The sequence below is a fragment of the Nelusetta ayraudi genome, unplaced genomic scaffold (genome assembly GCF_046127955.1).
Source record: "Nelusetta ayraudi isolate G7.1 ecotype Tasmania unplaced genomic scaffold, CSIRO-AGI_Nayr_v1 ptg000012l, whole genome shotgun sequence".
NCBI classification, from domain to species: Eukaryota; Metazoa; Chordata; class Actinopteri; order Tetraodontiformes; family Monacanthidae; genus Nelusetta; species Nelusetta ayraudi.
Window position 1 is genome coordinate 507,357 of NW_027466062.1, and position 24,845 is coordinate 532,201.

The 24,845-nt window shown below is 48.2% G+C and overlaps 1 protein-coding gene across 3 annotated transcripts; it reads left to right on the top strand.

The window, feature by feature from the left end:
- Positions 1–4,093: 4,093 nt before the first annotated feature.
- On the top strand, positions 4,094–22,243 carry ngfa (nerve growth factor a (beta polypeptide)). Of its 3 annotated transcripts, none has more exons than XM_076022566.1 (3): positions 4,094–4,315; positions 20,308–20,415; positions 20,858–22,243. In XM_076022566.1, exon 3 carries the CDS (start codon positions 20,869–20,871, stop codon positions 21,760–21,762), a length of 894 nt encoding a protein of 297 aa, XP_075878681.1. In that variant the 5' UTR covers positions 4,094–4,315; positions 20,308–20,415; positions 20,858–20,868; the 3' UTR covers positions 21,763–22,243. The 3 variants fall into 3 exon arrangements, with proteins under 3 accessions (XP_075878681.1, XP_075878682.1, XP_075878684.1); XM_076022567.1 differs by having other exon boundaries at positions 4,094–4,310; XM_076022569.1 differs by lacking the exon at positions 20,308–20,415.
- The last annotated feature ends 2,602 nt before the right edge of the window (positions 22,244–24,845 follow it).

A 24,845-nucleotide genomic window follows, 5' to 3' on the forward strand; every position in this document is an offset into this window, starting at 1 on the left:
ATACGTCGCTATCATTCGCCACAACATCTTAGTACCATGGATGTATTAGAAGAACTGGATACTCGACTGGCAATATGGCGGCACACAAAATATTCCCAGTGGCCAATCGAGGTACTGCAGCAAAAAAAAAAATCCCATGGGCCCAAAAAGCATTTTTCCCATAAACTATAATACAATAATAAACACTTTTAAAACGGCTGTGGCCATTAAAAAAAAATTATGAAGGCCAGCGTGACGTCACAACGTCGTACCCGCTGTGTCTCAGCTCGTTCTGATTGGCTGCGTCCTAACATGTAAGTGACGCGTTCCAGAATTGTTACAGAGGATACATAGGAAGTGGCACCGCTGCGCATGCCCAATGGGCCCATTAATGCAGAAGTCACTTTTTTGGTATATGCGCTGGGTGAACAACTTCAAGCGGCTGCCATCTTGGACTCTGGGGCCTGCCGAGTACACATGGACGAGGAAGGCAGCACTCGTAGCTCAGAACGCTCACACTTGTGTGACCATTTGATAGAACTTTATGGAAAAGTCAGCACCGACCGAGGCGGCAATGCAACTGACTTGAAAAAGATAAATGTTTAAAAGTTTTGTACTTTGAGGTACAACCTTCACTTCCTACCACAGCTTGGTTCCGACCTTAGATTGTGTTATGTCACAACATGTTCTGGATTTTGTTGTTAACAGTATAGCCTACTGCAATGTACAACTATGGCCTTTATATTTGTATGCCTGAGCTGATATATTTTTCCAGACGAAATGGAATTTGATGTGAATTGTTCCCAGGGAGGTTTGGAAAAGTATAAAATGAAAAACATTTGCGCCTTAAGGACTACAATCCTGCTTTTGTATTCCTAAGAATTCCTAAAGAATGAAAATATGCTCTAGAGGTGAACGCTGCAGCTGCTGCTACATGGACTGAAGCATTCGAGAAACGCCAGTATTCTGAGGGCTGTCCTCTCAATGCTACTGTAAAGCTGGTTGGATTAGGATTCAAAAATGGATGTGAACATTAATCCGACAGTTTCAGGGTTGAAATGAATAAAATATCTGCTGTCTGTGGTTTTATATGGGTTCTGTCAACAATCTTGGCAAATGATAGCTTGCAGCAAAGTATTGCAGAAAAGAGAAAGAAAAGAACTAAATAAATGAGTTCATTTCTGGCAACCATGAATTCCACATTTTGAACCCTGAACTTTAAATTCAAAATGTGGAATTATGAACGACGAAGTGAACTAGTTCATTGTAAAATGTGTCAACTGAACTTTGAACTATAGTTCAGGTAGAACTTTCCCAACACGGGCATAAATGCTGCATCCCTTCATGTTGGCTTCCACCCAGATAGAAAATTCACACAAGATGTTGGGAGATTGTGCATAGACAGACATTTCTGGGAACTGGGCTTCTGCAAGAGCGGGGCATGTCGCAGATGCAGCAGTGGGAGAGGCTAAAGGTTAATACAAAACTCCCCAAGCAAACAGAGGCACACACACACACACACACACATTGGGACTTTTCTTTTTCTTTTATTAAAGACTGTCTCCACTGAGAGGAGATTAGGGACGACCGGCACTCTGTGGGAATAACTCAAAAACCACTCGGTGGGCTGAGCACATTTTCACTTTCCGATGTGCATGCCGGCCTTTCGTCTGTCTGGACAAACTGTGCATGTACAGTGCAGCGCGCAGGAGCGTGAGGCCGGTCTGTTTGCAAGCCCGTGTCCTGCATGTGGACAATAGCAGGATTCTGTGTAGCGCGGCCGTGGGCGGGAGGGGACAGAAGAGTCAATGAGTGAAGAGGCTTCATGGATGCGTCAGCGCAAGGCCATGAGGGTGTAGGAGGACGTGGACGATTGTCTCAACAACTGGCAGATGCACAGCCAATTCAATCGGCGTGCAGGGAGGCACGCACGGTCAACAAAAGGCACAGGTGACGTGAAGCCATTCAGCCAGTTTCCCGACTGAGCCAGGGAGGCTGGCTGAGTCCCGTACGTTCTTCTTCAAAAGCCATTCAAAAAAACAGAATAAATGCTACCAGGAAATGAGAGTCAATTCCTGAGTGGCGGGAACGAGGGGAGGTCCGTGGTGGCCACGATCTTGTCACGGCCACTCAGGGTGGGAGAAACAGAGGAACAGCTCAGTGGCGTTGGGGTCATGGATTAGCCTCATCACAACCTAACATTCTCTCAGTAATATCCATGAATGGAGTTTGAATCGCATTTGAGATGACGTGATTGAATGTCCCTGACCATTTAGCCAGACACTTTCCGATATCAAAACGAGAAAACGAGAAGAAAAAAAAATCACAGCACCCAATTCTGCCAGGGAGCACTCTGAATTTCTACAGCGTGTGAAATACGAGGATGTTAGCACACTCCTGACCTCCCCTGCACCTTGCCACCCCAAAGTGCTCACCCCTCCGCACCACTCCTCACCCTTAACCAGCCACAAATGGGGTGCAGGTTCAGAGTTCAACCTCGGGGGGGTTTCCCCTTTCAGACGGCGTCTTGATAACAAGGGCTGAAGGCGCTTTGACAGTTACACACACACACACACACACAAAATGAGCCGTGTCAGCGTTGGGGAAATACCCAGTTGGGTTTGAACTCCTGATTGGAGGTCAAAATTCTTGAGCGGCGCGAGACCCCTCTCAGGTTTTCACCTGTGTTATTTCTTTCAAGGCCCATTTGACTCAAATAAAGTTTCTCATCAGCGCTGGGGCGCCCATTAATGTCTGCAGCTTAAGTGAAAAATCAATGTTCCCCTGTGCCGGGGCGGAGGAGAACAACTGGGATGACAGTGACACACAATCCGTCCTCTCTCTCACTTGTCTCCTTCTTTCTCCTCCTCTGTCAGTCGGAGCCACGGGGGCTCAGGTCAGCGATACGCTTCGGGTCAGCGAGAAGCCGTGAAAGAGCTCGAACACGTTCGCGCCAGAACAAGGGCACGAGAGGGGGAAGACGCAAAGATTTTGAAAGTGAAGATGTAAAAACAAGAGGGACATGTCAGCAGGCGGGGAGGGGGCTGGTTGTGCGACCGGAGCCCCCGGAGGCCCTGCTGAATGGAGGGCGTGGCCGATCTGCGTCCGGGCGGTCGAGAGGATATCACAGCCCGGCCGCTTGGCTCCACTCGCCCAAAAGCCTGCGCTGTCGTGACTGACAGGTAACAGGAGGGAATGCCTGCTTGCAACAGACCATCAAGGTTTCATTCTAGGAGCTCCGTGAATTTCAGGAGCGTGCAATCATTTGTCCTTTCTCCGCCTCGAGAGAACGCGCTGGGCCCATTAGAATGCATACGTGTCGACCTTTATTTTTCCAGGAACCAGCGGGTTTAGCCCACTGTTTGAAACGCCCTTGCAAAAGGTTTCGGCTTCCCACTTTTTTGTTTTTTTTTTGTTTTTTTTTGTTTTGAGGCAGCCGAGAAAAAGCGGTGCCTGTTGTGAGCAGTATCGGTTCCTCTTGTGACATCACAAAGGGCTGGTTTCAAAAACTGTATGTTCTTAAAAAAAAAAAAAAGGAATGGAAGAAAGTGAGACTTTTTTGTTTCTTGTGAGTTCGCTGACAGATTAAGGAAACAGAAGTCTTATAATTCTCACTGATGCCACTGATAAGATGCCACATCGGCTTTGAGGCAACTGCAACTTTTCCCGCCACTGGCCGTCAAATGACGTATCCTACAGTGCTGCCGGAGGCTTTCCGAGGTAATTTATGACACTCTGGAATGACTGAGGTGCAGTTCAGAGAGAGAGAGAGAGAGAGAGAGAGAGAGAGAGAGAGAGAGAGAGAGAGACTTTTCGGTAGGTTTCACCACACGGCGCAAAGCCCCGACCTCACTGTGACGTCAAGGCCGCAATGAAAAGATTTAATCACACCAAGGCGAAGGAGATTGGATTGGCAATGAGTCGAATGGCTCAACAAAAAAAAAAGTGAGCAAATGGAGGGCGGGGATCAATGACAACAGAGAGGTGTAAATCATAGGCAGCTGTTGCATCCTTAAATGAAAGGGAAAGGAAAGGAACATGTAGGCACTAGGACCTGCAGTGAGCCGCACCGGAGGGAGGGAGCAGCCCTGGGACTACTCTTGCTAAACTTTTGAGAACAATTCATTTCCCAAAGAGTGTGGGAGGAAGACAGACAGGAGTGAATGGCCCCGGAGCTGGATTCACACCTTTAAAAAGCAGGAGAGGGAATTTCTGGGGATCATTTGGCGCCCCGTGTGTGAGTGAAACGGAATATAGCAGCGAGCTCCTCTGGAGGTTTGTTCCTCACTGCGGTGGATAGAGGGGGAGGAGGAGGAGGAGAAGCCCTAACGGTGAGGTGAGTCCTGCCTCGCTCTTGTAGAGCTCTAATTAAAACAGGGAGAGTTGTGTTGATGTGTTGATGTTGTTTAATGTAGAAGAATATATTTCAATAAAATACAGACTCATGAGGAGCAGGCAGCACCTTTGACAAGGGAGCCCTTTGACCAGGACCTCCACACCTGTCATTAAGTGAAAGTGGAGCCTTTAAATTGGGATTAGGCTCAGCTGCAGCCTGTTAGTGCTCTGGGCAGGGGGGTGGTCGTAGGGAAAACAAAAATCCAAATGAGTCGTGCATGCAGGACCCAGTGAGGAAAAAGCTTGAATGTGGTGTTGTATCCCCACTTCTGTTAACAAGTTCAGGCAAAGAGTGAAAACAAAGGCAAAAACCCGAGCAGAGGGGATGAGGAGGAGAAGGAGGAAGAAGAAGAGGGGCGAGCGAGAGATTAGAAAAAGACAGGGGTCGGGGGGAGGGGGGTGGTTGTGGGGTGTGGGGGGGGGGGGGGTGTGGGGGTTCTCAAACTTCAATGAGAACCAATTCATAGTTGAGGGAAAAAACCTCCCGGGACATCAGGTTACCTCTCTCCCTCTTTCTGCCTCCCTCTACCCTTCTTTTTCTATCCGTCTTTCACCCCACTCATGTTACACAACCCTTCAAGGACCCGGAGGTTCCGATGAGCTCCAGTGTCCACCACGGAGCTCTGCCGAGGTCGTCCTCCTCGGGTCTGGGTGGGGCCGCTGAGGCTCGCACTGACGTGAAGCCGATCGCTGTCCGCCGCTCACGTCTAATTGTTTGTGTGTACACAAGCGGGTGTGTGCGTGTGCGCGCTCATGCATGTACGCACGCACGCACGCACGCACGCAGGCACGCACACAGGCACCCATGTGCGCTAAACACAGACCTCACGCCCGCCACTCCTACCAGGGAATTCCTTTCGGGCCTTGACAGGGGAAGAATGTCACAGCAAACCAACATTTACGAAGGCAGACGCTGCGAGAAGCAGTGAAGTGTTTACGTGAACGCACAGAAGATAAACACGCAGGGTTTGTTTGTTGGCTTCCAATTAGAAGAGAAGCGGCGGAAGGATATACAACTGCCTTGTGTGTGCGTGTGAGCGCGTGTGTGTGTGTGTGCGTGCGTGCGTGCGTGCGTGTGTGTGAAAGAGCTACAGGTTTCAGTCCAGGCACGGCTAGCATAGCTCCCTCTTACGAGGGCCCTGCTCCCTTCCGTGTAAAAATAAATTTTCTAAATTGTTTACGAGCCTCAGTCTTTTTTTTTTCTCTCTTTTGCTGCCGGTGTGCGCCAAAGGGGACTCGTACGCGTTTTCATCACCTCTATGTTGGTCCTCAGAGGAAGTACAAGGAGCAAGGCGCAGCGGTCTGGCTATATATCACCGCTGACATCGCAGCAGATACTGCACTTTGTCTGAGCGGCGAGCACGGAACATTCACTGCACCCCCCCCACCCCCCGACCCCCCACCCCCACCCCCCGGCACGCACACACACACACACACACACGCGCGCAGGGGACAGACTTTTCATTTACCTTTTTCTCTTGGTTTGACCAATGTGGCTTTAGCTTGTTAGGCAGAGAAGAACAAATGCACACATGCACACATGCACACGGCATGTCTCATGTTGTACCTCGTGACCTCCACAGGCGGACTTTGCTTGTATCACAAGGCAGAATGATGACATGTTGGCTGTCACACTTACTAAAGTGACACGACATCATAGCTGGAGCAACTGAGCAGATAAGACGTATCGCACTCTGCCACGCTGGCAGGTTGACTTCACTGTTTTCACTTGCACAGCACCACCATCCCAACAGCAACAGAGGAGGTCTTTTCTCCCGTTCACTCTTCACCAAGCTGCTGTGCACACAAACAAACACACACAGGAGGATTTAACACGTGTTGCACATTGGCAGTAGGTGAGAGTCTCTACAAATACCACCAGATCCTGCCGGCAGACTTTTGGGGACACATGTCCAACCACATGAGCATCAGTCAAGATCTTCACGGTCTCATAGAAGTAGCTCCACGTAAACGACAAAGCGGACGGCTGAAGGCCACTGAAAGGCTGCTCGACATTTAGTAGAGCAAGGTTTCAAAGACCAATTGGCATATGACATCTTCAAATGCCAACAAACAATTGCTTGGCTCAGGTTTACAATCAGGACTAATTGTCAACATGAGATTTCTGTTAATTGGAAGTGAGCCGTGCTCTTCAGGTCCCCCTATAGCAGGGCTCAAAAACACCTTTAGGCCAAATAAAGTGGTGTGTGTGTGTGTGTGTGTGTGTGTGTGTGTGTGTGTGTGTGTGTGTGTGTAGAGGGCAGATGGACAGTGCTGTTTTCCCCTGCAGACAAAGATGTCTGTGATTATTCATGATCCTCTCAGGTTTCCCTTTGAAGCTGAATTACAGCTTTCCCTGTGTTAGCACCTGTGTGTGTGTGTGTGTGTGTGTGTGCGTGCGTGTGCGTGTGCTTGCTTGTGTGCGTGCGTGCGTGCATACGTGTGTTTGCAAGAGAGAGAGAGAGAGAGAGAGAGAGAGATGGAGATGGAGAAAGAAACTGACTGACAGAAAGAGTGAGAGCAGAGGAAGAACAAGAATAATAGAGGCTATCAACAACACTTCCATTTGCAAACAAATAGTAAAAGCAGCATTTTTTTTGTTGTTGGAAGTGACTTTGTCTCTATGCAAAACACACATCACGATGTCTTCATGTCATCTGTCAAAGCCTCGCACGTGCATCTTTTGATCAGTGTCCCCAAGGCATTTTCTCCCCAATGAAAATTTCAGTTTAAACATAAACATTGAATTCACTGGACCGAAGACCAAACACGGTTTAGTTTGAAGCACATAATCCGACAACACTGATACAAACTGAGGTCTTTCAGCCAAATGGTGAAGCAGAGTTTCAGCTCGACAACGTGTTTTACATTTGGTTTCTTCGCGGCCCTCCAGAGTGGAGATACAGAACACGAGGTCATCATCTCGGCAGGTCCTCAAACCTATGAATGTTTGTTTGCTCAGATCATAGCAACAACTAAAGAATAGAACGGAATGCACCGTCTAGGTTCAGTGTCTAATGAGACACCTGGGCAGCGGGACAACACACCTGGACTGTTTGACCCGGGGCCAGAACAATAAGCTCCACCCACTCTGCATGTCAGCAAACAAACAACTTGTATCATAAACATCATATTTACGTCCTGCTACTTTTAATTACATTTCTCTGCCGTATTAACACAGCAGCAAAAATCTGCTCTTTTAGATCTTAGCACAATTTGTCTGCAGGATATCAAATGGCAAATTCATGTTGGGGTGGACTTTTCCACATATGTTCCACATGCAATAGAATGGAAAACGAATAAAACATTTCCTTCAACCACAAGACACAATTTATAGATTTACTGTAGCCATCAATTGTATCCTCACATGCGAAACTGATCCAGTTGAATGACTGGAGCCATATTTCAAGACTTAAAAGAAGTGAAAGGTAACTTACTGCGAAGGTTCCGACATGTCTTTGGGTAAGAGGAAAACCAAGCTCTGACTTCAGTAAGCCAATGAGCACAGCACCACCAATGAGTCTCTGCTCTTTGAATTGTAACAAACAGAGTCGGGACTTGCTCATTGCTTTGTCGTTCTGGCTTCCATTTGAACTTTTTGACACACATATCCAACTGCACGTTTTGATAAAAAAAACAAAAATTGTCTGGAATTCCATCCAGTGGAAATCCACTGTGCCGTGGACTTGAACATTAAAAGAGAACCTCTGCATCCTCCCCGTCACCTGCAGCCGTGTGCGTTCACGTGGATCTGGTGAGAAAAATCTTTTGTTTGTTTTTTTAGCGACAAACACAGCTTCCAGAAGGAATGGTACCGCCCCAGCTTCCAGACACCTCATGAACCTCACCATTACACGTTACACAATAAGGCTTCCATTGGGAGGAATCACATAATTTGTTCAAACCTTTAACAATGTGGATTAACGTAATTAGAGCGGTAATAGTAATAATTGAAATACTCTAATAGTTACTTGAGGCCAAACGTGCCAGAAGCGCTCTGCCCTCCTCTGCCTCTGTGAGTTACATCCAGTTTTGAACAAAGCTTTCCTGTGTTGAAACCATTAGCTGATTATAACTAGCGGTTCAAAACCAATTCAGAGTTGTTTTTTCTTCTCACCCCCCCACCCCCCAAATCCTTCCCCCTCTTTGGAGCTTTAGTCTAGCACGGGTCAGAGCTTAAAATGTGCCAAGTTTTGTTGTAAAGTGAAGCGGGGTGGAGCGTTCTGTCTGGAATCACTGTGTGGGGAGGTCAGAGGTCAGAGTTGGCCCTCCAGGTGAAGTCTGTGTTTGTGGTGGAGAGCTGGAGAGCCGGAGGTCAGCACGGGTCAGGATCCAGAGCCATGTGGCGGAGGGCGGAGCAGAAAATGTGGCAGCGTGACGTCACCGACAGGGGTTTCCAGCCCGCGTGGATCCTCGTCCACGTCCGTCGCGCAGACACACAGAGCTGGCGGTGTTTGGCAGGACCGGCATTCAGCAGAAAATCAAAGCTAACAATGTTTGACGTTGGGGGACTTTGTTGGGAGAATTGTTGTCAGACACGAGTGGAATTCTTTTGTCCCCCTCTGCTCCCTTGCTCGACATATGGAGCTGGTTGTCAACCTCTCTGCCCTGCACACAGTCAGGAGTAAAACCCTCCCGTCTTTGGACCATTTCATTGATTGAAATGTTGCGCCATTATTGCCTCTGCAGCCGGGGGCACCTGAACCTCGCAGGCGCTCCATCAGAAGCGACGCGTGGGGCCAAACTGCCTGCGTCCGCGTGTCTTGACTGTCCATGTCGGTGCAAGACAGGAAAGACAGAGACGACCTAATGTGCAGACGTGTCTACTCTTTCCATATGCAAATGCTCCTGTGAGTTTCTGCTACCGCTCCCACAGAGTGGCTGAGAGGTCCCGAAATGACCCGGGAACCTCTGGAAATAGCAGCGGTGCAGTCGCAATCTGTTTGAGCGAGACCGCGTCTTGGTTTGAATCGGTTCCCCCCCCCTCCCCCCAACTCCTTGTTTATGACCGCATGTGTCTTTTGTGTAAGTGAATCGTGTGTGCATACACATGCGGACTGATGTCAAGATAGCGTCTTGCTCTTGCTTTCTTTTGCCCTTGATCCTGTTTGGTTGGTTGGTTGGTTGGTTGGTTGGTTGGTTGACTTGTCCGGGCACGACACGTAGCCTCGACGCCAACTGGCGGAATCTCCTTAAATGTGCAAAATCCTCAAATAAGCCAATTAATTTCATCAAATGGCTCCTGTGTAAAAACGCACGCCCAAGCAGAAATCAGGCAATCATGTGTCCTCGTATATTCTATCGCCGACCATGTCAACAAAAAAAAACAAAAAAAAAAAGGGCAGATGAAGAATTCAAGCCCTGGAGGAGCGTGGTGAGGATTGTGCCTGTAAGATGCATTTGCATGATGGCGTCTGTGAGTGTTTGTATTAGATACTCATCAAAACACACACACACACATCTTCGGCCAAGCGTTCAGCTATAGCCGCTCATCAAGCGCTTTTTATGCGGCATTGGAATTGCACAATAGTGGAGAGGGCGAACCAGTGGCTAGTCATAACACATTCCTCACAAACGGGCAAAGTATTTTCCCCGTCTCGTTCTTCTCATGGCTGTTTTTGCGGCAAGTCAGATACCCAACAAACAGTAACTTGAGCAGCATCTTTTTTCATTCTCCCTCCATTCGGAAAGCAGACGGTCGGCCGGCAGGAGTCACAGGAGGGAACGACGCTGCAGGAAGTCGTTCCTCTCCGCTCGACTGTCTGTTAAGTCTGAACGTCCGCGGCAGAACAGGTTAATTTGTCTGGAGCCTCGGGCCACACACCCAGAAGCAAAGCCAGCAATCAAGCGAGCGCGTATTTCCAGAGGCCCGGGAATGGCAGCTCTTTTAATCTGAGCTCTGTGCTCACAGCCGAGCACGGCGGGCCGCTAACAGACGGAGGACGGGCCTGGGAGGCCCCGCACAGACAGGTGGTGGACATCGGTGGCTTCAGAGGGGATGGCTTGGAGGAGACAAGGGGCCCAAGGACAGCAGGATGGAATGAGTGAAAACGAGAGAGGGACGGGATGAGTCAGAGACCACACAGACGGGCCGGCCAGGTCGAGTCTCCAGTTGAGTGACGACAGCGTCGCATTTTTACCACCGAAAAGAATTTGAAAAAAAAAAAGCAAAGCAAAGCAAATTTTGGAAGACCACAGTCCACTTCCACCAGTTTGGGGGTAATGTTCCGACACGCTGAAGGGAAAAATAGCTTCTTTGCTTTATTATTTTGATAGGGAAAAAAAAAAAAAAAAGCTTGCACTGAGCCATGCAAAGGAGTCATCTAGCGTCATGTTATCTGAGGCGACACAAATCAAGTTCAGTCCAATATCGCAGAGTCGGAGAGTCGCTGTCTGACGCATCCTATGCTCAGCTGGCGTCTCCCGGCCAACGCCTATGCTCATGGCACGAGACGCACCAACGAGCCGTAACGGGAAAAACCTCTGTTGTCTCGACTGATCACATCTGCTTCTTCACACCCACGCGTCAAATTTAGATTCCCCACAAAATTCACCTGTGTGACTCACGCCGCACCAGTGTTGCACGCAAATGCATACGCTCGGGCTGCGTGGCTGCGTGGCGGGCGCGCAAAAGACGTCCCGCTATGTTGAGGCGATGACTCAGCGTTAGTCAGGGGATCGTTATCAGCAAAGCCACGAGGTCGAGCAGCACTGATCTCTGTGTAGCTGCTCTGGGGCTGAAAATACTGTGACGAATGCTATGCGAAGCGTCGAAACCACCTCCCCGAGGTTAGGGTTCGTGATTGGATGACAATACGGATTTGGACTGTTTCCACTTGGTCACTTTGTGTGATTTTTGCCCATCGGAATACCAAAAACGCTTGAAATGACCAAGTGCAAACAGGGCCTTTGACTTTCTGTCTGCTGCAAAAGGGAATAGAGACAATCTTCGGTTTTCAGTGAAGGTGACGGGGGGGCAGGGGGGGGGGTTGTTAGACTCAATGAAACATTTGTCTATTTCCCACCTCTGGGTCCTTTGTAGCACTCGGTAGACCTAATTCCTCTCCCCGTCTGTCCTAAAACTCCTCCAGCTTTCTAAAGCGTCGCAACCTTTCTCTCTTTCTATCACTCGCTCCATTATTTGCTCGACTCCCCAGACATCTCATTCCTCGTCTTAAGCCTACTCTCCAATTCTTGTTGCCTCTCCCCATCCCTCGATGTTTCTGATTTCCTCCTCTCTACGCTGTGTCTGCCTCCCCATCTCCTCTCCGGCCTTCCTCTACTCTGGGTTCTCTGCATTCTCACCAGAACTGGGGACTTCTTGCCAGGGACAATTCCGAAAGATTAACCACAAGTCACGAGAAGATTGTTGAAAGTCAAGGTCACGAAAACGAGGGGTTTGGAACGCATGCCGGTCACTGTGTTCATCGTTGCCTTCAAGGCCTGAAAGACTGGCCTCCCACATGTGCTTGTTCAGCCAGAGGAGATTGGGTTGACTGGTTGCGGGGAGGGGGAGGAAGAAGGTAGGAGACCTTCCACAAACATGGTCACAGTGTTCTGACTGCGCATATGTTTCAGAGCCAAGAGGAAGGCAGGAGCTCTTGCAGATTTGGAAACAGCAGACAGAGTTCAGCCTAAGGACAATGCTGACATTCAGTGGGGAGGTTTCCTACCTTTGGGGTAGTAGAGGTCCGAGCAGGCTATGGGGTTGGACAGCCTGAAAAGGATACGACGTATAGATAGAAATTATGTCCAACTATCAGACGTTTCAGAATTAAAGTGGACTTTTGAAAATTCAAACTAAAAAACAAAAATAACATAAAGTGCGTTTCCATCACGGGGTGGAAGAGGTTAGAGGTTGGATTAGCTCCAGGAACACTTTGGTCTCCTCATTCGTCCAGACGGTTCTCTTCTGCTTGTCACAGAAAGATCCGGCCATACACGCGCAGCACAGGTGGCAGCCTACCTTTAGTGAGGTTCAGGTCAGTCATCTTACAGACCTAAAAATTCTGATATTAAGTTGTCTGGCAAACAACTTCCAAACGATGTGCATTGTGTTTTATTTTGAGTGGTTTCCTTTTGCAACAACTTTGTCTTTGTCTGTCATGCATTCATGCCACTTAACTTTTGAGTCACTGGAAACTTGCAGAAGAACTTGCAGAACCCAATTTGAGTCAGACTGAAGTCTATACACACAGGATCGCCTCAACTCCCAGCCTCATTAACTGGCTATTTTAGTGTTGAGGAATTCAATTTAGCACAAACTCTGCTTTTTTTTTTCTTCTTCTTCTTTTTTTCAAAGTGGGATTTCGACAAATAGATTTGACTGAAGCAATGTGTAAACATACCACATGATTGTAATGACCTTTAAAATGCCTTAAGGCCCATCCATTTATGGCAGTTTTATCAAAAAATATGTCTTACATAAACTACAGTGGGGCTAATACTGTGACAGGACCAATACAGTTGTTTACTTACAAAATGTCTGCATGCAAGCTGAAAATGCAAGGTTTCCTCCCAAAAGAAAGGGGTCCTCAGAGAATCTTTTGCATTCAACACTGGGTTTGAAGGACGTCTGTGTTTCATTCAACGAGTCAATGTTCAAGAGAGATAAAAAAAACAAAAAACAAAATGCAAAATGGAACTCTGATGCCAATACAAGTTCAATTTTAATAACAAACAGCAGCACGCGGCTTGTCACATACATGCTAAGTACTTCCACCTCGGGGTGTTGCGTGAGCAGCACATGCACATCTCTGTGGCTTAAATTGCCATGCAACACAATGTACACACACACACTAACATGCAGGCACAGATACCCACTCGCTAATGCACACCGATACATGGAGGAGCACCAAACTTACAATGCGCACAAGAGCCGCATTGTTTTATATTTGCCACTTATTCTGAATGTAATTACCGCTGAATTTCGCTCGCAGCCAAAACGCTGCTTGTTTTGGATTCTGTTTTTACAAACAACACAAGGATTCAATTTTCTCCCATATGGTAAATCATTTTCAGATAAACTGTTGCATGCTGTGTGGCCAAAGGACGGCGAATGAGCTTACATTGCAACCATGTTTTGGCAGTAATTCAGAGCTGTCCTTGAAATTCACAGGGAAAAAAAACAAACACATTTTCTTTCTGTTAATGGACATCGTAGGCCAGAGGTCCCCAACCTTTTTAGCACCACCGTGCATGTGAGACAATATTTTCACGGACAGGCAGGAGGCAGGGGGGGGGGGAGGCAACACTCATGTTGCTTGCTAGCTTGTGGGTTTTAATCTCGCAAGAGTTGAGCGTTAGACGGACGTAACGGAGATTCTCTGTCACGTCCATCTAACGCGGCCCAGTACCAAATGACCCACGGACCGGCACCGGTCCGCGGCCTGGTGGTTGGGGACCACTGTCGTAGGCGATTAGAACATCATTATCAGGTTTAAGGTCTCACATTAAACTCATTTTCAAATCCTGATTTTTCATTTGTCTGTGGAGCATGGTTAACCTCACCCCTTTACAAAAAAAAAAAAAAAAAGGCTCCTGCTAAAACTGAAGCATTGCACATGTTTGAACCAAGGCCCTGTAGCTGGGTCACGAAGCCAGGAAAGGTATCAGTGAGGAGTCAGTGGCCTCTACCACATCACAAACAGCACATCTCACCAATTGCTTTTACTTTCTAAAAGGTGAGACAGGTTGATCAAGCAAAGGACGAGCTTTTCTCACTTGGACAGGCGAGAGACAAATATTAATACTCGAAAACAAAGTGAAAGTGCGTAGTCTGGCACCACTGTGTTGTATTGCACTAGATGTGTGTCGCTGACGTGTCTTTTGGTCTCGCTGCCGGAGGAGATTGTTTGACTAAGGCAAAATTCCCTATTACACTTTTCGACCTCCTCAGTTTCACTTTCTTGGACAGTTTGCGTAAGAAGAAAAAGTTCCAATGGAACCAAATGTAGTCCAACAATTTCAATTATCCGAGTTCCAGGATAAATTCCCTCCACTGGTTAGTGCAATACTATTGTGTGTGTCTTTGGTCAATTCTGAGAAGCTTCTGAAGAGGTAGCCAAGAGTGCAGGGGATTCTTTAAAAAAGAAAAAAAAAAAAAAGAACAGAAGAAAGTCTGTGGCAGCAAGATAGCAATGCTGGCAAAGAGAGCGATCAGAAGGCTAGAAGCTGAAAATACCTGAACATAACAATGATCTAAACTGCTGCACAGAGGCCAGGAACCTCTGACTTTCACCCAGGAAAATGAGCAAACATTGTGGTCACTTTCCAGAGGAGTAAAAAGTGCCGATGATTTGCCTTTAAATGAGAAGAGCAGCAGGATGAAGCTCCTGGCTGACTGCCAAAGTTTGCTTTTCTTACTTTCCACACCTCGGCTTCACACAGCACTGACGCTGTCAAGACGCCCGGAACAGATACAAGTGTGTTTACTTTGGCACCGCACATGTCGGGAGAAACCTGCGCAGAAAGGTGCAATGTATATAACGTCCCTCCGTGCATTTAAATCAAAACAGGAAAGCGGTCCAGTGGGCCGTTCTTCACACGCTTGTGACACCATGTTCTGATTTGACAGAATTGGTTTCGAGCGTTTGTTCAGAGCAAAAAAAAACACAGCACGACAGCAGCCGGTCGAGATGAACAGAGGGTCAGTCTAAGGAAGCAGCTCGACCACAGCGAATATTCTGCTGCAGTCTGACGACATGTATGGTTCTGGCAGACTGTGGAGGAGCAGGTGTTCCGGTCGTGCACGGACAGTTTTGCACAACAATCCGTCTTCTGCTCGGGCTTCTTCTTCTCTCTCTCTCTCTCTCTCTCTCTCTCTCTCTCTGCGTCATTTGTCATTGAACCGAGGGGTCAAGTGTTTTAGCAGGCGGCATGCGTGTGTGTTTGCGCACACACGCATGTGTCTCTCGTCTCTCTTCCTGTTTCCCCCTAGGCCAAAAGATTACTATTTAAAGTATTCATGATGTGCAACAGGTGCTTTTCAGGGTCTCGCAGCAAATGTTTCCTTTAAAAAAATAAAAAAAAAACACACACACACACAGTTAAAAAAAAACAACCATGCTTTAAAAAGTGTTTTTTTTGTTTGTTTGTTTGTTTGTTTGTTTGTTTTTATTTATTTATTCCGGCAGCCTGGAGTTCAATCCTCATTCACTGACAAATAAGGGCGCAGCAGAATACAGGACTGTCCAGGGGAAGTTTGACCTCCGCTTCAGTTTCTCAAAGCTGCTTCAAACATGTACAGACACATTGCATTGGGTTTTATTTTGTTTTTTGTTTTTTTATTTCATTTTATTTTATTTTTATTTTGAATGCACCCAACTGACCATGCCCCTGTCACCATGATTATGTAAAAAAATAAAAATAAATAAAAAATAAAAACTTTACTGTGCATGAGCATTGCATGTAGAAAACCTCCAGAAACAGCCTCCCGGGAACGTTTGCAGAATGCAACCGTGTGCCGTGAGCCACGGGCCTCCTGTATGGGGCGTGCAGATGCGTGTTGAACCTGAAAAAAAAGGGGGGGTGGGAGGGCACGTCAACCTGACACACGTCCCCGTTGACAATCACTTCCACGGGATGACAGCGGGAGGAACTGAGCAGCACCGGGCCGCGGAGAGACACATAAACACTCTCCAGCTTTCCTTTTGTTTCCCGCCCCCCCCCGCCTCAGTCCCACCTCCGTCAGCTGCCACTCTCTCTTTCTCACCCCTTCATAACGGGACGCCGTTGTCGACAGCGCCTGTGTGTGTGTGTGTGTGAGGGGTGTGTTGACACGCTGCCTCTGTAACATCTTTTAACGAGGACTTGTATCTAATGACTAACGCGTCTGGCAGATAGATGGAAGAAAAGCTGGCTGCTGTTTCGGCCCACCTGCCTGCTTGTTAGTGCGCTGTCATCGGATCCTCCAGAGCGGCTCAGCCACCCAGCAGGCTGAATGTGAAAGAGCTCCGCTGTAACGCTGCTTCTCTGGGACCGGCTGTGTTCAGTGTGCCTGTGGTTGATCTTCACTTTGCTGTTGCTTGCACTTGAGAGAGAGCAAACCGAAATATTGTTCTATCAATATTTTCTTTTCTTCGATCACAGACACATTTTAGATTGTGTCTTCCTACTTTTTTTTTTCCCATGTTTTAACGCAAACCTCAGTGTTCCTCGGAAGGTCCCATGGGTGGCGTTGTGTTGGTCAGTCTCTGAGAGAAAGCAACAAACAAACTATCGTACAGATTGAATGAAGACACAGTCGATCCCATTCAGTGTGCAAACTCAAAGTTGGAATTTGTAACACCGAGCACTAACACTGACGCTTCCATTAACAGTCTCTTGGTTTCTAAATGGCGCCCCTTTAATCCGCCCGGTAGCAACATCAACAACAGGAAGACCTGATTGGGTATCAGCCAAACACATGGCAGCCAGTCAGGCATGTAGACGTGGTGGAAAGGTCGTCCCTGAGGTTTAGGGAAGACTGTCAGCACCGAGAAGAAAGTGGATTGGAGTCACTTTGAAGGTGATGAACGTGGGTTGTTTTTGGGGGGGGGGGACGCTGCTCTGAGTGTTTCCCAAACTGCTGCCGATCTAGCGGCATTTTCACCACAACCATCTCGAGGGTTTACAGTGAGTCCCAAAAAATGAGGAAGTATCCCATGAGCTGTGTCAGACGTGTGGAGCAAAAGGTCCTGTTGATGACAGGAGGTCTTTACCTTTCTTTTTGGGGAAGTGTCTTCTTTCCCACGCTAAGACAGACGCCAGGCTAACGGTAGAGTTTATGAAACATTAGCCGTTGTCTCACACCGGGCAGGACCATGTGGTGCCATTTAAAGGAGTTCCGTGACCCAAACGGAAGAGTTCCTAATTTACAGTCTTGTAATTTACAGTACTGTACTGGTAAATGGGAGCCCCTTCCAGCTCGGACGCCAGGCCTTTCTATAAACATCCTGGTCGGCCCGCAAACTGTACAAAGTATGAATCATAATTCGACATCAAACGATGAATTTGTGTTTATGGCGGGCCGTATTGATACAGCATGTGGGCTTGCTGGAAACACAAACCATATTGCGCGTCTCACCTCTCTGGTATTCGCTCACACAACAATGTTGGAATACCTTTCTCATTGTTGAGCTCGCACATGGGAGCAGCGTTGTCCCCCTAAGCCAACCCATTCTCCCCCGGGCGAGTGCGTGTTCGGATATTCCTAGCGGTGTACGACAGAGGAGAGCAACTCGCTGTGCGCCCACCCTGCTCACCCCCCCCTCCCCACCCCCCCGACACCCCACCCCTTCCATAAAGCTGGCTAAAACTTCCTGTTTCACCAGTTCCATATGGATGGCCTCCCTCCCCCCCCACCTACACGGTTAGATCATGTGAGACTACAGTCAGACAGTCAGGACAAATCCTTTGACTTTTCCATCAAATGAACATCTATCAGAAATACCTGGCCGACTCCAGAGCAGACGCCGGTCTCACGTCTGAGCCTTAAAAGGTAAATACAGGCCAACTACAAGCAGCTCCAGCTCAAAAAGTCCCTGCATGGGTTTTTACATTGGCCTGTATTTCTGTGAGCAGCTACGAAAGGTGGGGGGTGGGGTGGGGGGGGGGGGTCATTGTGCATGTTGTGATCCATCAGCACAGAGAGCCCAGCAGTCAGTGGTGCTCTGTAAACTGCTCTGACCCCTGTGCTCCCGGTGTGCTCTGCAGTTTCTGAAGGCTCTGTTGGCATCACACTCACTCACACACACACACACACACACACACACACACACGCAACATATTTTTAACATTAAGCTCCTCCCGCCTTCCACCCTGGGTCATGTAAATAGTGCACAGCCCATCAGCTGAGATCAATCACAGCGCCGCCTGTTTGCCCCGGAGCCGTATGTTATCTGTATGTGTAGCGGAGGTGTGCCTGCAATATTGCCTTTATTTCTGCTGAGGGATATCAGTGTTAGGTCAGCTCCTCTCACCTTTTGTATCTAAAAAAGAAAGTCTGAGCGCTTTGCAGCTGTACTTCTTTAGCATTTGTTAAATAAACACACACACACAAAAAAAACAAAGGTTGAATTGTGAGATCATTTGTTCACTCTGCATTTATCTTGAAACGTATAAACACGACTCGGAGATTCTACTCCTTTTTTTTTATAATTTATTTATTTATTTATTTTTTAATTATTCTACTGCTAACACTGGGGAGGCAACGTGTCTGCCAGCGTTTACTGCTGCGAGCCTGCGACTGCGTTTGGTCGGTTACTCCCCCCCCCCTCCCCCCCCCCACACACTGTATGTTTTATAAGTTACAGCGGCACTTTTATTGTGGAAGTAAATGAGCGCCTATCGCACGAGGGGCTGTTGCGTGAGGGTCTGCAAACCCTTTTCAAGGGAATGTGGCCTACAGCTACAGCCGACAGCGAGGATGTGTTACAGTAGTGGGACGCCGGGGAGAGGTTCCACTCGGCAGGCAGGCTCAATGCTTTGGTTTATTTATTTCCAGGCAGAAAATTGATGTTTAGTTTATGAAGGCAGGAGAAAACTGGGAAGCGATCTGAACTTCTGTCATGCAGCTATTCCTCATGGAAAGAGCAACATTCTAAATTTACAGCCGCTTGAAGCGTGCTCATTAATTTTCTGCAGTGCGCGTGATAAAGGCAGACAACACTGACCTCTACTGGTCACGCAGGCCCCCGCTGGGAAGATTTGTGACGGCTGGCAGCATGCAGACGGCCCGAATACGAAGAAAGGATTAAATAAAATAAAAATAAAAAAAAAAAATAATAATAATAATAATAATAATAATAATAACTGATGCTTTACTTTTCCGAGCATGTCCACGCTGGGCCAAGGCCTTTCTGTGCTGCGCGTTTTCACATGAAGGTTGCCATTTTTAGCTTAAACACTGAAGACTCAGACTGCGAGTATTTTCAAGTCGTACCAGGATCACACCATCAATCAACCAACAACAAACAAACAAAAACAAAATAAATCCGGACTGGAACGGTCAAGTGTTTGCGCTTAAAGGGCCCGAGACGGCATCCGTCACAGCATCGTCTGCACATGCAAACGCGCACGTGCATTCCGTCGTGCGCACGTACGCCCTTTGTTTTTTTTTGTTTTTTTCCGAGAAGCGCGCCGCGGGTTGTGTGTGTGTGTGCGCACACGCGCGCACGTCCCATTCTCAAGATGGCACGCGGGGGAGCTTCACGCTCAATGTATATGTAGCATCTAATGAGGTGTGAGATGCCGAGCATGCCGCAGCATGGCAAGTCTGAGCTCTCGGAGGTAAACACACTGTGTGTGTGCGTGTGCGTGTGTGTGTGTGTGTGTGTGTGCGTGTGTGTGTGCGTGCTCTTTGCCTGAGATGAGGTCAGATAATGGTAGATTGTGTGTGTCTGCTGGGGCAGTGTTGGTGGGATCCTCGGCTCTGTCAACGTCGTCTCTCCTCTAAACATCGCTGCTCTCTTAAGTTGCAGCTACTTCACCACTGACTCACGTTGGACCCTGTGCCAGTCTGACATAACAGGTTCAAGTTTGCTTGGTTTTTGTTTTTTTTTTTCTTCTGACGTTTAGACTAAAAACAGCGACTGAATGGACACATTAACGACTGAGAATGTGTAAGCCATGTGTTTATACTCAGAGCAAATGTAGGGTTTTGTTTTGGTTTTTTGTGCATTTCCATCACATGGAGCTATAATTTTGTTATTGCACAGGAAATATAAATAACCGGGTTGTAAACACAGAGGAATTGGTCAAACTTTGTCCGTCTACCAAAATATGTCCAGTTCAAGGCTTGCTCTTAAAGGATAATGGCATATTCATTCTTTAAATCTAAAACAGGAGGAGGAAATAAGAATATCATGCAACAGATGGTGGTTCAAGAGTGTAACTGTGTAAACATATGGTTGAAGGTTTTTTTTTCTCTGTGTGTGTGTGTGTGTGTTACAGAGCGGTGGTTCAGGGGCTCCAGATGGCAGGCAGGAGGTGCCTGGCCTGCACTGGAATCTGGCTCTAGAGTCCACAGGGACTCTCACTTCAACAGGACACATTCCACAGGTATTGCAACACATCATAGCACGCACGCCTTGAAACAGCTCACTGCTGCTCAGTGTTGCGATGGCACAAGGCTGGACGCTGCTCCATATAATTTACCAGAGAAAACCACGACGTTCTTATAAGCGTGCTGCTTCTACATCACACGCTGTCATCTCTGATGGACGGGACCACAAAGTCACTTCCCGTGTTGCCCTTCGACTTCTTCTCGGGCTTTAATCGTCAGTGAGTTGCCGTGGCTCACTAGTTTTGTCACAGATAGAGCATGTGATGCTGTGTGGAATCCCTGTGTGAAGGATAAGATTGAGAACCCGCTCTGCTGAAAGTCACCAGGATGACAAAGCAACATTTCTCAAGCCAACACTTTATACTTTATACTTTATCCCCACCACCTTGAGCATCTGTCCCTCGGCTAAACCTTTCCTCCCTCGCGTGCGTCCCGCAGGACGTGTGCCCATGAGGTCGTCACCACTGGTCCTGCTCCTTCTGATCGGCGTCCAGGCTGTACTGAACATGGCAGGCGGATTGGCCTGGAGCGCCGGGACAGCCAAGCACAGAGCAGGACAGCAGACGGCAGCCAATCACAGGGCGGGACAGCACCACAAGGAGGCGGGGGACCACCCCTCCGAACACTATTCCTCGCAGGAGCACCGCAGGGGCGGCCACCACAGGACCAAGAGGCCCCACAGGGCGGCCGTACAGAACCACGACAGGAGCAGCGCCGCCGTCGGCCACTCCCACGGCCCCTCAGAACCCCCCGTCCCCGTGGTGGACCCCAAGCTCTTCTCCAAGAGGCGCTACCGGCCCTCGCCCCGCGTGGTCTTCAGCGAGGTGGCGCCCACGCACGACGCGCTGGAGGGGGAGGGCTACGACACTGACGGGGCCAGAGGGCCGAGGGTGAGACGCAGGGCGGGGGGGTCGCACACCATGCACCGGGGGGAGTACTCGGTGTGCGACAGCATCAACAGCTGGGTGGACAACTTGACGCAGGCCACGGACATCGCTGGGAATAACGTGACGGTGCTGCCCAACGTCACCATCAACAACGTGGTGAAGAGACAGTTCTTCTTCGAGACCACCTGCCGCTTTCCCACACACAGGGGGGGCTCGGCCGCCCCCCGCGGGGGCAAGCCGGGGGGGCGGGCCGGCAAGCAGGGCTCCAGGCAGGGCAACTCGGGGTGCCTGGGCATCGACAGCCGCCACTGGAACTCCTACTGCACCAACACGCACATATTTGTCAGCGCCCTGACCGTCTTCAACGAGCGGACTGCCTGGCGCTTCATCCGCATCAACGCCGCGTGCGTGTGCGTCCTCAGCAGGAAGTCGTGGGCGGGACGAATGGGGCGCTGACCGACGGGGGGGAGGGGGGGGACGACGACTCCCCACCAGTGAACTACAAAGCAAACGTGCCTGCGTGCAGTGTGCACGCGGACACACACACACACACACACACACACACACCATACACACACACACACACACCATACACACACACTTCTAAACAGCCACTGCAGCTTTATTGCCAATACTGTAATCCTCTTCCCCACCTCCAGGAAACACACACACACACACACACACACACACACACACACAACAGCTTCATCTGTCCAGCCCCTTTTTGCTCCTGACCCTACCTCAGTCAATAAAGTCCTGGTTGTTTTAAGTTATGAGGACTGCATGTCATATTTATGGTTTATACAGTCAAATATGAAAATATATACAGTATATGTATATACAAAATGAATTCAAGCTTTTAATGTTGTTTTTGTTGTTACTGTTGATGATGATGTTGTGTTGTTGACGCTGTTATTTATTAAACACCTCAGTACTTGCTTGGGTCCTCATGTCAATTCAAAGCCGTTTTCACTCGCTGTGAACTGACTGTGTGTCACGGTGACACAGCAGTCACACAAACACCTCCACACACCTTTTCTTCTTGCTTGCTATCCTTGCTAGCCGTGCACTAACCATGACGATGGAGGCCTTCCCGGGCCAGCCTCGGCGACACGGGTGACGGCCCGATGCTAAATAGCCGCATCTGCTGAGTTCCTCCCGCCAGTCCAAAAGCTCTCTCCTCCTCCGCAGGCAGCTTCAGCTGTGTGGTTGGCTCACAGCGGCATAGGAAGCAGCTCATTAAAATTGTTTTGCTCAAACATTTGCCAATCTCCATTTTCCATAACTTCACTCGCATTCTTGCTAGCATGCGCTACAAAGACGCCAATAACAGCCACGTCTGAGGACACTGGGATTGGATTGGTGTGATGCACACGAGTCACCAGCTCCACATGACAGCTGCCCTGATGTGTCTGATGACAGATGTGGGGTTGTGGCGGTAGTGTCGGAGCGAAGCCCAGCGCCTGGCTTCTTCTCCGCTTGACCCAAAGTTACCTGGCTGACGCGCCCGCTAGTGTTGCTGTGTATTGCTCAGGGAAAAAAACAATCCTTACGCCTGTCTTGAGATGAAAGAAGGGCTTTCCACATGTATTCCAGTTCCATCTCAACTCAACTCAACTCAACTTTATTGTCAGACATCACACGTACTCGACATATGACATAATGAATGAAATTTCAATCCTCAGACCCAGGGTGCAAGGCAGAGAAAAATAAAATAAATAAAACAAATAAAATAGGATTAAAATAATAGCTCTTCCGGGTCAGAACACCTGACGACAGCAGTGACACGGCTACCTTTATAACCCTGAACCACCAACAATACCGGAACACAGCGACACCCACAGCATAAAGAGTGTAACAACAACTGGCTCAGATTAAAAAAAATAAATTAAAAAAAAAACATTTTGGCTGCTGCGCTGATGCTGCGGACAACAAAATACAATTACAACAGAAGAGCCAACACTGGGGTCTAATAGCGCTGTGCAAAATTCACAAGCCATGTTTGTTACTAGCCTGTCAATGAACTCCCTAGAGGAAATGGGCATTCTGTTTCACACTCTGAAGTCGAAGACCTCACAGGCATCTTGTCTTGTCCCCCGCCCAGACGTGTGGAGTGAAAGTGTCTCGACCCTCAGTGGTTTGCTGGAGACTGTGAACAGGCCCAAGTACTCCTGCTACTGGAGAACGACCAAAGGTTTTCTTGTGCAATACATACAGTATATCATGCAAGATTGCATCACTGGAATTAGAGATGAAAAATAACGATTATAAATTGTGTATAACGCAGGAGCTGGGGGCCTGGACCAGTGCCAGAAGCAACTCTGACTTCAGAGGAATGTACAGTCACTTGATGCTTGTTTATCTTCCGCTGCCAACACTGCACAGGCCCAAGAATCCAGTCTGCAGTCATTTACACAGAGGAAAGGTGTGTTTCAAATACACAGCAAAAGGCAGGAGTACTACAACATAGATCCTTCTTTGTAATTTGGGGTGTTTGTAAAAAAAGAAAAAAAAAAGTGTTGAAGCTTAGACAGTTAAGAAAAAAAAAGTGCACTCAGCAAACTAATTATTGATTATTATATTATTAGTCATTATTCCTTTGTGTGCTTATCTGATAATAATAATATAGGAAAGGGGTCGTTTTCAACGCATGGTGAGGGTCCCGTTTGTCCATTGTTCTTATCTTTTCCTCATCCCTTCAACATATAGACCCCAGGCCACAGCTCCTCCTAGTTTATGTATTTTGTTTCAGAACAAAAATGAATGAGAGTTTGGGCTTGACCACACGTATAACTGCAATTCACCTTCCAACCGTGCGGCTCGACGAAGGCTCAGTAAAAGACAATTGGTCCTCTGTTTTGCCTGCACAGGTTTTCGGTCGTTCCCACTTCTAGCACTTTTTTTTTTAGGACATACTGCCCCCTAGCGGCAACGTTTACAACTAGAATGTTGTCGGCCTGGCTTTTCTTTTTTCGCCCCCCCTCCAGTGACTTTGAGCTGGATGTTGCACCTCTTTTGAGAACCTTCCCCAGATGCTTGGCTCTCACCTTCACGAACGCTGTCAGGTCACAAGTTCCTCAGCTTTAAAAGTGTTGCTGGGAAACCTGATGGCTGCAAGCCTTTGTGAAGCTCCTCCAAGGGGTTGACCTAGCGTAACCTCTCACTCTGGCTGGGCTCTTAGGACAGATGGCGCGCTTCAGAAAGCTGTTTGCCTCAGGTTTGGATGTATTTGTCGCGCAATCTGAGGCCTGAATCCAATGAAAGAGAGAGAGAGAGAGAGAGAGAGAGAGAGAGAGAGAGAAAGAGAGAGAGAGAGAGAGAGGGAGAGAGAGAGAGAGAGAGAGAGAGAGAAGAGAGAGAGAGAGAGAGAGAGAGAGAGAGAGAGAGAGAGAGGCTGATGAAGCTGATTACTGGTAGCCCCCCCCAAAAAAAGAAAAAAAAAAGCACTTTCAAACTTTTCCAACCCAAAGTAAATCAGCTGGTTTGTTTTTTTTACGGATGGGTTTATTTCATCTTGTGATTTCAGCACTCATAGTCAA

Bases quoted from the DNA above. Each gene is read 5' to 3' on its own strand.
- ngfa (XM_076022566.1), top strand. From the start codon at position 20,869: ATGAGGTCGTCACCACTGGTCCTGCTCCTTCTGATCGGCGTCCAGGCT.